Source organism: Podarcis melisellensis (assembly GCF_964234715.1).
Source record: "Podarcis melisellensis genome assembly, chromosome: 3".
Classification (NCBI taxonomy): domain Eukaryota; kingdom Metazoa; phylum Chordata; class Lepidosauria; order Squamata; family Lacertidae; genus Podarcis; species Podarcis melisellensis.
The window spans coordinates 116680910-116694649 of NC_138530.1; the positions used below are offsets into that span (position 1 = coordinate 116680910).

At 44.2% G+C, this 13740-nt stretch overlaps 1 protein-coding gene across 3 annotated transcripts in view; it reads right to left on the reverse strand.

Annotated features, from left to right (window-relative positions):
- TFAP2D (transcription factor AP-2 delta) overlaps positions 1–13740 on the reverse strand; it is a 38984-nt gene that overhangs the window by 21159 nt on the left and 4085 nt on the right. For all 3 annotated transcript variants that reach the window (XM_081906395.1, XM_081906396.1, XM_081906394.1), the window contains one exon: positions 12935–12995. In XM_081906395.1, the coding sequence (XP_081762521.1) occupies positions 12935–12995 (61 nt within the window). The remainder of the gene's footprint in view (positions 1–12934; positions 12996–13740) is intronic.

Here is a 13740-nt window from a genome sequence, read left to right on the forward strand (position 1 = left end):
CAGCTGACTCCTTGGTTTCTCCTCAGCATCCTTGAGGTTTGGATGCCTGACTTCTCTTCTGTCACTGTCCTTTGATACTACGCTCTTCCCCACCATTCTTAACATGCTTGATAGGAGAAAAATGTTCCCTGGAGGTTTCCCAAGGTTGCCCAACACTAGGACCAGCCCTGATGAAGTGGGGCAAGTTCCCTAACTGCACATAAGTAGGCAATGCACCATTTTCAAGGGTGAAGTGTTAGGCACACAATACTTTTCTCTCTTCAGGAGAATTGAAGGTGGCATGATAGGAACACATTTTATTCCACTGTCATGACTGTTCAAGCAGATGTTAGGGTGCCGAACTACAAAAGGGCAAAAACTGCTTTTCAGAATCAGCAATGGGACGGAAAATGTAAGTGACTGCATTACGAGCCATGATGGCCCTGTGGTGACACTCCCAGGAGAAGAAAAACTACCATTTGTCTCTAGTCTGAACACGGCGCACTGAAATGATGTTTTGGAGAAACTTCTGTATTCTACTAATCCCACTCTTTATAAGCAGCATAATATGGATTGAAAAGCTATATTCACATTCATGATTGAATTCCATGCCTCATTTTTCATGCTTTATGACTCGAAACATTTCCAGCTTCAAAAACTCTGGAATATGAGATGATTCTTAAACACCGTGTCCCAGTCTCTATCATAGCACCTTAGAGCCAAAGCTTTGATCCACAAACCGTGAAGTGACATGAAGCAGTCGCCTTGGGCAGCAGATTCCTGGTGCAATGCCTTTTCCACACCTCCTGTTTCTATTTATGTACACATTTTGAAACATCAAGTCATCACGAAGCATGGGGTGTGGGTTGGTGGACTTTGTGTGTAATGTGCGAAAACATCCAGAATGGTATATGCCAATTGTCACCACTAAAGGCTGGATTAACTACTATATACTAACAGCTGGAGCCAGAGAAGAATTCTGCTCATGAAATGGACCTTTTTTGGACTCCCCTTCCATTGCAGCCCCTGATAACTCCAAAAGTCGCTCCTGATGGTCAAGATGGAGGAGGCTGAAGGGGTGGGGTGTTAATGGGATTTGGGGAGGAACTACAACTTTAGATCTAAGCCTAACAACTCAGACAAAAAGGGCATCCTGCTAGATCATAATTAGCAAGAAATGTGGGGCAGAAAGCCAGGTTTTATTTAGTCACTGAATTCACCATCGGATTCTGCATTCCTGTGGCAAATATCTATGCCCTTTCCAGTATTAACTGTCTAGAATTCAAGTCAGCATTTACTGAAGAATGGTTTTTATAGTGGCTTCTGGCACTTTGAGTCTTTATGATTGATGTTTCTATCCCAAACTGTGAAAGCTAGATCTATTTAAAAGTAAATAAAAATGAAACCAATACTCTCCCATAACGGCATATGATTTCTTGGCTAATGAAGGTTTCAGTCTGTACATTTTAAACAAGAAAAAAAATCATTCCATGAAGGAGCCATCCAACTATCTGCCACATACTTCAGTTCTCGTCCAAAAAACACCTGGGAAGCAGACGTTCAACTTTTATCCTAAAATCCTAGCTGGATTCAAAAATAGATTTCATTGTTTCCGTGTAGGTAGCATAGCATAGATGGGTTTTCTTTCATGACAACTGGACTTCACAACTATCCTATGCTAGCTACACGGAAACAAGTCTCATTGTGCTCAGTGGGATTTACACCCAGGAAAGTGTGGAAAGGATTGCAATCTTTTTTTAAAAAAAAAAGGTGTTTCTAAAATATTTTAGAGCAAGCTTTGGCATAACACAAGGAAGAATTTGATGAAATGTGATGTCTAGGCTTGGAAGCAGGGCCGTCTTTACCCAGGGGTGCAAGGGGTGCAGGGCACTCAGGCACCAAATTTTGGGCGGGCGTCAAATGTATACCTACTGTATACCTACTGTCCCTCTCGATCGGCGGCAGTGAATGGGAAAGGAGCAAAAGTCCCTGCCCTGCTCCTCCATCGCTCTGTTACTCAGCAGCATCAAATATCCCCGGTGAGTCAGGAAACAAAAGCAGTTTTTTTGCTGCATCGTTGTTACAGGTGAGTGGTTGCCGCCCCCCAAAAAAACTCCAAAACTTTGAGTTCACCCCCCTAAAAAATGGTCAGCAACGTTGGCTTCCCCCCTCCCCAAAAAAGCTCAATAAAAGTTAATTTGGGGATGGCTAAACTAAATTTGGGGGTGCTGGACAGATCTTTGTACCCCGGTGGCCCACATGCTAAAGACGGCCTTGCTTGCAAGCCTATGCACATGTACTTGGGACTAGCCCTCACAGATCTGTGAGGTCCCTTCCTGAGCAGAGGTGGATTTAGGAGAGTGTGGCTGGTTCCGCAGCACTGGACACGGAGCCTTGGGTGTGATGCAGGAAGTGCCACAACTGTGATTTAGAATGGAGTGTGAGAGGAAGGGGGTGCACCACATTTTGCTGTTGTGCTGCTGATTTTGAGACCCCAAGTTCCACCACTGTTGATCCAGCCTGCATATCCTTGGATAGCAGCAGTACAGTAAAAGATGGAATAAATCAATCCCTTCTTTGGAACAAGGTGGGACACAGTGCAGTGAGTGGAGGAGCAGGCATGAATCATGTAGCTGTTTATACAGTGGTACCTCAGGTTAAGTACTTAATTCGTTCCAGAGGTCTGTTCTTAATCTGAAACTGTTCTTAACCTGAAGCACCACTTTAGCTAATGGGGCCTCCTGCTGCTGCCGCGCCACCAGAGCCCAATTTCTGTTCGTATCCTGAAGCACTATTTCTGGGTTAGCGGAGTCTGTAACCTGAAGTGTATGTAACCTGAAGCATATGTAACCTGAGGTACCACTGTAATAAGGGAATGAAGTACAGAGGGAGTGAAGGAAGAACAACCTTTTTTTCTAAACTAAAAAGATAAATCTCTTTAGCTTTTCTTTCTAAGGAAGATAATGCTATGGTCAATTCAGTTGCCTTTTGCTGCACTATAATATACTTTTTGAGATTGGGTGACCTTGAATACAAACAACATTCTAAATTATCACCATAACATGTGCCAACATTACAGCCCTGCTTTGTTGTATCATTGGGAAGTATTTATGTGCTGGTACAGCAAACTGCGTAATGACTGCTAGCCTGGCCCACAATAAAGAGGTCTTTTCTTGGTGTGCCCAAAAGTTTATATAGGCTTCAAAAACCAACACCTTTCTTGGACTGACAAACATATTGACCAACATTTTCCCCCCCGTAAGCACACTTTCCACCTACCAGGCTCTGTAAGTATCTCACAGATATAGAATCATAGAATTGCAGAGAATCTAGGGATCCTGAGGGTCATCTAGTGGGAATCTCAACTAAAGCATCCATAACAGATGGATGCTTAAAAACCTCCAAAGAAAGAGAGTCCATAACCTCCTAAGGGAGTCCATTCCACGGTCTAACAGCTCTTACTGGCAGAAAGTTCTTCCCAGTGTTTAGTCAGAATCTCCTTTCTTGCAACTTGACTCCACTGGTTCTGTTCCTACCCTCTGGAACAGCAGAAAACAAGCTTGTTCCATCCTCCATAGTGGGAAATAACACAGAAATAAGGGGAAGGTTCAGGCTAATTAAGATTGGGCTGCTATTTGAAAGTTCAGTTGAAAACAATGTGCCACAGAATACAACAGGAATACATGGACGTAGCCAGGGTTTATTTTAGGGGGGGGCAGTGATGCAATTGGTCCGTTAGGTATCCGTTAGGTAAGTATTTCTATTTATTGACTGGGGGGGCAACAGCTGCCCCCTAGCACCTCCTGGCTACATTCACACAGGAATGTGGCAAGTGCCTTGCACCAAATTAGGAGGTGTGCCCACCTAGCTAGCAGTTGTCCAGGTCCCAGGCAGAGGCCATTTCACATGTCAGCTTCTACCTTTCAGTCTGAGATGCCTGTCAGGATGGATAGCCCATCACTTCATATGGATTTTCAAGGGTAAGGGTTTTGGTTTTGGTTTTTAATCATTTGGGGGGTTAGGAATGGTAGAAAAATTGTGACTTGAAACAGTGTTGTTTTTTTTAAAAAAAACTCTGTTTCTCATTCCATTGTCACAATATCCTTGCATTCTACTCATCTATGATTAAATTTCCATGCAGATCTGGCTGAAAACATCATGCTGCCTATTCCACCATCCAAATCTGTCCCCCTGCAGAGGACTGTGCATTTTTTATTTTTATTTTTTTTTACAAAACTGTGAGTTCAGCTTAAGGATATGTGTGTGTGGGGGGGGTCTCTATCCAATTCCCTTATTTCCTGAGGGCTTGCTCTGCTTTGATGGTGCCACTCCTCCAAAATTCCAGTTTAACTAGGAGAATTTTAAAAACCTTTTGCTGGGACTGGAAAACGCACAATTTGCCTCCACTTTCAGTTCCTACAGTTCATGGTCATGGTCTTCCCCATCTACTTTATGAATACAGTATACACATGCCTGTGTAGAAAACATTGCAGAAAAGCAACCCCGAAGTTGTCGTTCCATGATTGTATCGAGATTCTTTTTGTGCAGTGTTTTGCTGGTGTGCACAAATGTGCTCCTTTCCATCAGTAAAAGATTGCACAAAGGAAAATCAATATAACTGTGTGTACAATTCTATCAATGCAATTAATTAATGCACACACACACACATGCATGCATTGGTAACGCAGGACAGAGTGAAAACATGAAGGAACTTAAGCAAATCATGGACCCACAGCACTGTATAGAAAATTTGGGAACAAAAAATTGGAGGAATGGAGGACTCTGAATACAGTACATTGATTCTCTTTCAAAACACAAGCCTGCACAATTTATAAAGAATGCCAAGAAAATTCAGAGGAGGATTATTTTGGAAGCACCTCTAATTCAAGCACATGAGTGATCAGCCATGTCTCCACACCACAAGACAACAAATAAAATGCATATTTGCTGCCATGTAACATGAAGCAGCACATAGAGTGAAGAAGCATCCTTAATTCCACCACCTTTAGGACAGGAATAAAGTTAGCATAGCCTCAGTATTTCAGTTGGATTGCAATAATTCTCTAGCACTTTATAACCTCTCATTACAGAATTGATCTGAGTTGCAAGTAACCAAGTAACAGCTCTGTCATAAACACATTCCTTAAAACACAGATTCCCAAAGGCCTTCATTCCACACAATTGGTGTAATCTTGAAAAAGTTACCTACACCTCAGTCTTATGGAAAGCACAGCCCCTTGCCTATGATGGGGTGGGGGTGGGGAAAAGACGGAATCTCGAGTAAGCAAGGTTTACTTTGGAGTAAACTTTGATGCTTGTCTGTGTATTTCATCTCCCTAGGTAAGTAGGATTTAGCACGCCCCACTTCCTCTGGACTTCCCCCATGCAGTGGGACTTGTAGAAATCTCGTTGGGGACTGCAGCCTATTCTTACTTGGCCAGAGAAAGCAACACAGCCCACCCAACCTGTTACATCTAAAGGTTTGGGATGAGGCGGGTTTACATCCCTGCTTGGGAAGGCGCTTATTGGAGCCCAACCCAAGAGAAGACCGATTCAACGCAGGCTGCCAGCATTTGGGAGCAATCCCCCAAAACACAGCGGGGCTTTCTCCAAGGAAGGCATGCAGCATGCAAAGGATCGGGCTGTGCTCCCATGGTGAGCAACGCAAGGCGATTGCTGCGACGGACTTCTGAACGCTTGAGCACAGCGATGGAAGTGAATGGGGGAAATGGTTCGAAATCCTAATACAGTGCTCCCTCGTTTGGGGCGGGATTTCCCAAGACGTTCCCGTGACCCGCGAATCCCAAGCCCAGGCAACTGTTGAGATACTCGGCTGCTAATCTTTCAGCCAAGCCAAGCAACCCTCCCCACGCCACGCAAGCTGTACTCTCTTAAAACCCAGCCGCGCTTATTCCAGCCGCTCCCTCCTCCGCCTGGGCGCGTTTCTTGCGGCCTCCTTCATGAACCAGTCAGGCTTTTCCCCCACACCCCGCCTCACGTCTCTCTTTTCCTGCCCCCCTTCCTCTCTTTTTATTGTTGTGACTCCATTTGAAACCAGCTCGGCTGGAACTATTAATTAAACAAGCGCATTAGGGCTTTTAAATGGGACTCAATTTGCTTCCTGGAAAAAAGAGAGAGAGAGAGAAAAGAGACAGCAGCGTTAATGACAATACATTAAGGGCAAATTATACGTATTATGGGATTATCAAGATTTGGCCAGATAAGAGCTAAAGAGTGAGGAGGGAATTGGAATCTAAGGGGGCCGACAGAGAACGGCTGGCGAAGCAAGCCCGCCTCGCCCGGTCTCCTCAGGTTGCTTTCTCAGAGACCGGGACACTAGCTCAGCACAGTTACGCGCGCCTAAACCCCGCGGATGCGCAACGGGTGGTGGTGGGTGTCGGAGGTGTTATAATAATTCTAAGGTGTCATAAATAAATTGAATCTTCATAAGTGCACAAGGTAGACACAAACACATGATAAAAAACCACATGTCTGAAATAGTACAGAAAAGAAATCCAAAAGCCATCTGGACTCTTAATGACCCATATATTTCCTCTGCAGAAGGAAGTATATTGGAAAAAACCTCTCCCAGTAGTTCTTTTCGCTTACAAATCTAGTGAAAAGATAATATTTTGTGAATGAATAGGGGAGGTCTTGGGACAATGGTTTCAGGAACTAAGGTATTTACCGTTTAAAAGATGGCCCAGACTGGCCGAGGTGGGGCGATCAGGAAACAATATCAGGTATCTTGACAAACAGGAGACAAGCCATACTCCCAAATTTCTGTTGTAGACCGCCTCTTTCTGAGATGCGTGTGTGATGCTTCTGGTGGTCTTTAGGCAATTTCAATTGTCCGGGGTCCTCCTCTTCTCTGACCGATCATGGACTTAGGAGACACTGAAACCCCTTCATGTTGAGCTGTAAAAGCCAAGACCATCCCACCCACCCACGTAAAACAGGGTTCTCAGTTGTGCCCTGCATTCCGCAGAGACTCCACGCCGGCTTCGGGAAAGCGTCCGTGGGGCTTCCTTACTAAGGGTTTTAGGGGTTTGAAATGGAGGGAGCGGAAATTAATATTATTTGTTTTTACTTCAATATTTAAAGATGGAAAGAAAAGCGGTTGAGGACTAGAGCTAGGCGTAACTTGGAGTCGAGAAGAGAGGAGGACTCAGGGAGAAGACTATGAGACAGGAGAGGCCTGTGGTGGATCAGGTCTAACAGAGCACATCCTTTCAAAAAGATTAACCTCTTGGACATGTTTCTGCTGGAATATGTACTGTTGTAAAATGTGTACACATTTTTTAAACCCACTCCCACATTAAAACAATAGTCAAATAGAATTCAACAGAACAGCTATAGTGAAGCAAAAATAGACAACAGAATGTGGGTGTAGGACTCTCGCGTTGGACGCCTTGCGCCCATAGGAGCCAACATCTGGGGCCAGGAACCTTCGGCCCCCTCCAATAAAATATTGGATGGGGCCATACCCCCCCAAAAATTAATGGGCAATGCCATTCAAATAGTGTCTTGTGATTGATTATTGGGGGGGCTTACCAGCCCCCCAATAGTTTATTTAAGTTGGCACCCCTGCTTTCGCCCTAGGAAGAGGGATCGGATTAGCTGGATTTATTTCCCAGTAAATATGCCTACGATCCGCTCAACCTCACCTCATCCCTAACCTTGCCGGGTGGTTTAGGCCATGGGTGTCCAAACGTTTTTCAAAGAGGGTCAGATTTGATGAAATGAACATGCATGAGGGCCGACCAAAGTTGTTGACCTTTTTTTAGAACCACAAAGGGGAAACTGCCTGTGGGGGCCGAATTAAACCGACCGGCGGCCGGATTAGCCCCCCCCCCAAAAGGACTTTGGACATGCCTGGTTTAGGCAAACTGGTGGTTCAGCCATTCCTTCCAGTTTAGGTATGGGACGTAGTAACGCTGGCCTGCCTCACAGGTTTGTTGTGAAACGATTGCTGAGCTAAATGTAGCTAATGCTTTTGAGAGTACTCGAGAAAAACGCTGTGGTGCTAAAGTCACAAACCAGCCGGAGTCAAGCATTTTAAGCCACTGATTCGAATAAAATAGTTAAGCACATGTTTTGTTGTTGAAATTAATTTAACGAAGTCCGATCTTCTGGATATCAGCTTGGAAGTGAGCCTTACTGCCAAATAAATGCAAAAGGGTCGCGTAGGATTGAATCCAATATGTAATTCTTTCACAGAATAGCCGTATGGATATGATAGACAGGTCTTATCTTTCCCCGCGCCGATATGGAGAATATTCTGCGAGATATACTAACAAAGTCCCTTTAGGTTTTACCTTCTGTTTAGGCGTTTACAGTAAAACAAACGGTGTCTCGTCTGTCCCATCTGGTTTCTCTGCCTAATTCCCTATTCTCTACACCCAGTATGAACAGGGTCTTTTCTAACACGACATATGCGTCGTGATATATTCTGCCAGAATGTACCATAAATGCAAAACTTGGAGCTATCCTTAAAAAGGAAGAAAGAAAGAGATTGTTTGGTCTTAGATATTTGCCCCCTAGAGCTTCACTCCACCCCTTAATAAAAACTCTCCCCACCCCTCTCCCCCCGCACCCAATGAATGAGTCATTAGGCTGCAGTTTCATCATTAAGTGCCTCAAATTAAAATTGCAGATCAAAGGACCACGATCAAACCCCGGATTGCAAGGGATAGGCAGCGCCTTAAGTAAACACATAAAAGGCAGAAGGCAGAGAAGGGGGGCGTCTATCCAGGCTCTCTATTGGTTAGGCTGGTTTTTTGGTGACTGATACTCAGACTTTTAAGAGCCTTTCTATTTTTTTTATTTTTTTTTAATCAAATAAGATCTGACAATGTTTCTAGCTTCGCATTAATGCCTCAGCCTTCTCATGTCAGTCACCTCTAAGCGATTTGACAAACTCAAGATCTCTTAAAACGGGAAGAGTTCAGATCATATTAATTCCCCAAAAATGTTTTGATTCAAAGTAGTTTGTATTTTACGTTGCCAAGGGCAATCGAGAAAGAGAGTGTGCCGATAGCCCGGGCCTTCTTTTTCTCTTCATGGCCCAGAGGCGATAGCAGTATTTAAGCTTCTGAAATTAGCCTGGGGCAGGGAAAGATGGATGATCACAAAGCGAAACAAGAAACGCCCCCCCTTTCTCCTTTTTTTTTTTTTTGAGTTTGCCATTTCATAAAACGACACAGGAGGGCCAAGTGTCACCGTGTTGTCTTTTTTTTAAAAAAGGACTCCAAAATATTTAGTGCAGAAGCCACCAGGCTATCCCTCTTATTTACCCGTTGCAAGGTAGGCAAGCAAAACATACGAGACTCTTAAAAAAGAAAAAGAAGCAGGTTCCAGGCTGATAATTGACGTTTAGAGAGGAATTCCTAAAACAGAAAACTGATTTCTAAGAAACTATACAAAAAGAGGGGAGGAAAACTGGGCGTGGCGGCGGGGAGTGAAAAAGATGTTTCTTTTTGCCGCCATCCTCAGCAATGATTAAAAATTGCAGACGACTCTTGTAAATAGGAGGTTTGCATCTTCAGGAGAGATTTCTTTTGAAAGGGCCGATCTGAATATTCAACTTTTAAGGCAAAGCTTCACTCGTCTGTATGTACAACATTAATATGATCTCTGCAGAATTTGGGCCCTCAGAAAGATTACCATATCAAAGCAGGCGCCTGCGGCTAGAGAAGCTATCGATACGCTCGCAGTAGGTAAAGTAAAGATTATTGGTTGTGATGGTGCGAGGAGCGGAGCTCCGGGCGAAATCCTGCACACCATTAACTGGAAGTGATAGCGGTGGGAGCTCGGCCACCGAATCGGGGGCAAATATTGGCTCTGGCTGGTAATTAGCTCGCCAACACCTCAGTCCTGCAGCCCCGACCTCCTCCCGCCCCCCTCACCGCCACCGCCCAAACCCACACAAAAGAAAAGGCCCCTTCCTGCCCGGGTCTCATTAAAAAGCAAACACTCCACATCAGGGCACCTCCAATGTCTCAGCTGGGACAGGCCTAGTCGGAGGAGGAGGAGGAGGAGGCAGGCAAGAGGCTGCATTTTGAGCAGACGGGGGTGGGCGGGCTTGGGCCGAGGACTTTGTTGGAAGCGGGGGGAAGTAGGGGCACTTGGTTAGTTTTCTAAGAACAATTGGGCAATCTTGGCTGCAGGGCCAGAAGGCCCGGTTTGAAATGTACATGGATTTCCCCACTTTCTTTCTGTTCTATACCTTCTATAGTCCTTACCAGTTTTCCTCACCTGTTTAATAAACAGTATTAGTATTTTGGAGTCGTCCTTTCAACTCGTTCATTTTCCTCTATATTGAAATTAAAGGGTTTTTTTTAATGTCTTTATGGAGTTAGATTTTCCTTCCTCTTTCCTCCTGCTTCTTCCCAAAGTGAAATCTTTTCTCTCCCCCCCCTTCGAATCCCCTCCCTTTCTTCTTAAAGCCGCTTTCCCCCCTCAGATAATGACACCAAACGCTTAAAATATGAGGGGAGCCCGGCTTCATATATTTGCATCGATGCAGCGAGAGAGAGAAAAGAAAAGGCCCCGCTGATTTATGCGGAAGCTTCCACAGCGCTCGGGATCCGCGCGCCTTGATGACTGCTAACACTTTTTCCCTAAGACTCACTTGACAAAATATTTATTATGTATTTCGAGGACTCATTTGAAACGTATAGGTTCGTCTTTGATATTTGTCCCTGATTTCACAAGAGGCGTTGCGCGGAGGGCGGGGGATGGGGGCTCAAGGTGTCGGAGCCATTCAGCTCTTAACATGAGTAGAGAAGCAGCCTCCTTGCATTTTCATGCTGGATTTCACCATCAGCCTTTAAATCCTTGAATGACTCGGTCGCCTTTTGAAAAACGGAACGGTAAGGAGGGAGAGAGCAGCCCTGCTTAACTACAATCAGTCGCTCAGGTAATTGGAAGCTCCTTGCCAGGAGAGAGCTGGAGACGGCATCAACTCGATAAGGACTCGAGAGGAAAAACCTCCTTCAGATGGGAGATTAGAGTCCAGTCAAGCAGTTACAGACACAGCACCTCAGCACCTCAGTTGATGGGGATTCAGCATTTGCCCGTTTCTCCCGTCAGGATCCAGCACTTGCTCATAATGTATATGAACCAAAATACAAGAAACCAACATGCAACTCCTCTCCCCACCTCCGGCGCTAAGGAAGGTGGAGATGATTGAATGAGAATGCATAACATATTGTCAAAACATTCCATATGGATTACTCCAGAGAAATAGAACCTTGCTCTTTTTCCAGTATGCAAGCAACAAATGTAACTTTAAAAATAAATAAATGTGTTACCCCTAGCTCCATTTATATTTCTTAGCTCTATTTATATTTCTTAAACCACACAATAATACCGCACATTAAGACGATTCTAAAAATCAGAAGGTACAGCCTTGTGTAAAGGGTGAGGGGAAACAACCGATTTACAATCCATTGAAACGGGAAAAAATAGATTTGGGGCCCTTTATGGTTGATATTACAGTTTACGTTTCTGCAGACCTTGATCAAAGTGTTAACAATAATATAAAAGGAATCCATCCGTTTGTTTAGAAGAAAATGACGTGGCTTTCACAGATCCCCAGTTCCTAGAAGAATTGTAACCCTCAACATTCAGAAGGGGACTGTTTTAAAGTAGCCGCAGGCGCTCAACGGTCAAGCTTCCTCGCTGTTAGGAAAACTCACCGCCAAGGAGCTGTCCATTTCAGCACCAGAAGTATCCCTGCCCCCGCCTCCTTACCCGCACCTTTAGAATATCTGCAGTCCGACAGGATTCAAAAGACATTTCACCACTAGCGTGTTGCTGTGCGCTCTTTCCATACTTTTATGCGTCAAATAAGTTGTAATGACCTTATTACTATTTCAGTAACTTTAACCAAGACGGAAGAAAATTTCCCCTTGCTCATTTTGGTTTACCCTTCCTCCAAATGACAACAAATAAAATAAACAAAACTATCTGAAAAACGTAAATAATAGTTGAAGCAATCCTGTTGGAATCAGCCTATAACACCTTAACACCTTAACACGTGGCCCAAATGGGCTAGGAAGCGCTCAGTGTAAGCACAGGATGGTTTCAATAGTTTCATCTTGTTTCCCTGTCATCGGTGATATATGGGGAAAACCCCATTTAACTTCATCCCTTCATTAATTTGTTCATATTTCGGGAAAAGATGCCCCCCCCCCGTTTTCAGATGTAACTTTTGCATAAATTCTGTTCTCTGACATTTTTATTATCCTTCATTGTGATCAGACCGGTAACATATTGGCCTCACTACAGAGCCTTCTGCCTAAAATACTTGCGATTCACGCAAGTTAATGCACTGACCCACCCCACCCCTTTCATTCACCCAGTGCGTTTACAGTGCACTCCTATACATGTCTACTCAGGAGTAAGCCTCATTGAATTCACCGGTTGCCGTAGGATCGAAATGTGAGCTTATGGCTGGTGTTACTCCCCGACCTGCAAAAGCCAGAAATTCGGGTTTCTGATACAGAGTAGGCTAGAAGACCACATCCTGATTTTTACAAAAGCTACGCTTCGGTTTTAAAAATTCCATCGCAAATTGTCATTGAAGCCCTACTTGTGTCTCTCCCCCCCCCTACGTAAATAGTACCAGCAGCATACCGAGTTGAAAAATTTACAAAACACACGCGCGCGCACAAAATGAAATGGGAAACGCAGGTGGCAAGAACAGCATCGCAAGATCATCCCAAGTAGAAAACATAGCGGAGTGGGGCGGGGGTCGTCTTTCATTTCCTAGAGCTGCACACTAAACATGATTGGGGTGGGGGCAATTACATGGATATAAAACGCACCCAGAACCCGGTCACAAACTCCGCTATTTGTTTGGAAGTTGGCCCTAGTGGTTATTACACAATTTTAAGGCTTTCTGTTGTTAAAATAATAAGTAAAAATGTAGGACTCGCAACTTGCTTACCTCTCCTTATCACCCCACCTTGGCCGTTCAACACTAGCCCACACTGGGTCTCCACTGAGCCCTTGAATGAAGAGAATAAAATAAAATCAGATAAAGATCCGTACAGATAAATTGCATGGCTGGATGCATCGAACGTGATGCGTTTTAGAAGTGACTATGTTCAGATTGCAACTCAAAGAATATATCTCCTACGAAATATTTCAAAAGCCATAGAATAGCACAGCTTCTTCCCAGAACAAACAAACTCTGTTCTCAGATATGATCTTTTGTCTGAATGATTGATTGGCAGGCAAAGAGGAAGAGAGTCAGTATGGAAAGTTTTTGAAGGGATGTTGTGGAGGAGGAAAAAGAACAATTTTAAAAGAAAGTGGCAGCATACCTGTGGAACATATACCCCTTTCAAGGTCCATGTCTAACGTGTTAAGTGAACGTAGCATTCACAAGTCACACAGCTAGGACCAGTTTGCAGAGACTGGTAAAAGCCAGACTTAGAAATGGGAGTTATAAAGAACGGCGACAGAAGGGGAACAATCGGGTGTTTCTCGATTTCTCGACTGGACTAAATTCGAGACTACGCTGTTCAGGGAACCATTCCAACGACTGAGAATTTTGCTATCAACTTCAGTGGGATTTCAACATGCTCTGGTCAAAACACTTTACAAACTGAGTTCCACATACTCTGGTTTCGCTTTATGTTGGGATACGAATTCTATCGAGAAGAAATCCCCCCTTTTTTCTGTCTATGTGTGTGTACATTTCTTCCACGCAACCTCTCAGTCCTTTTGTCCAGTGGCAATGTGTTAAAA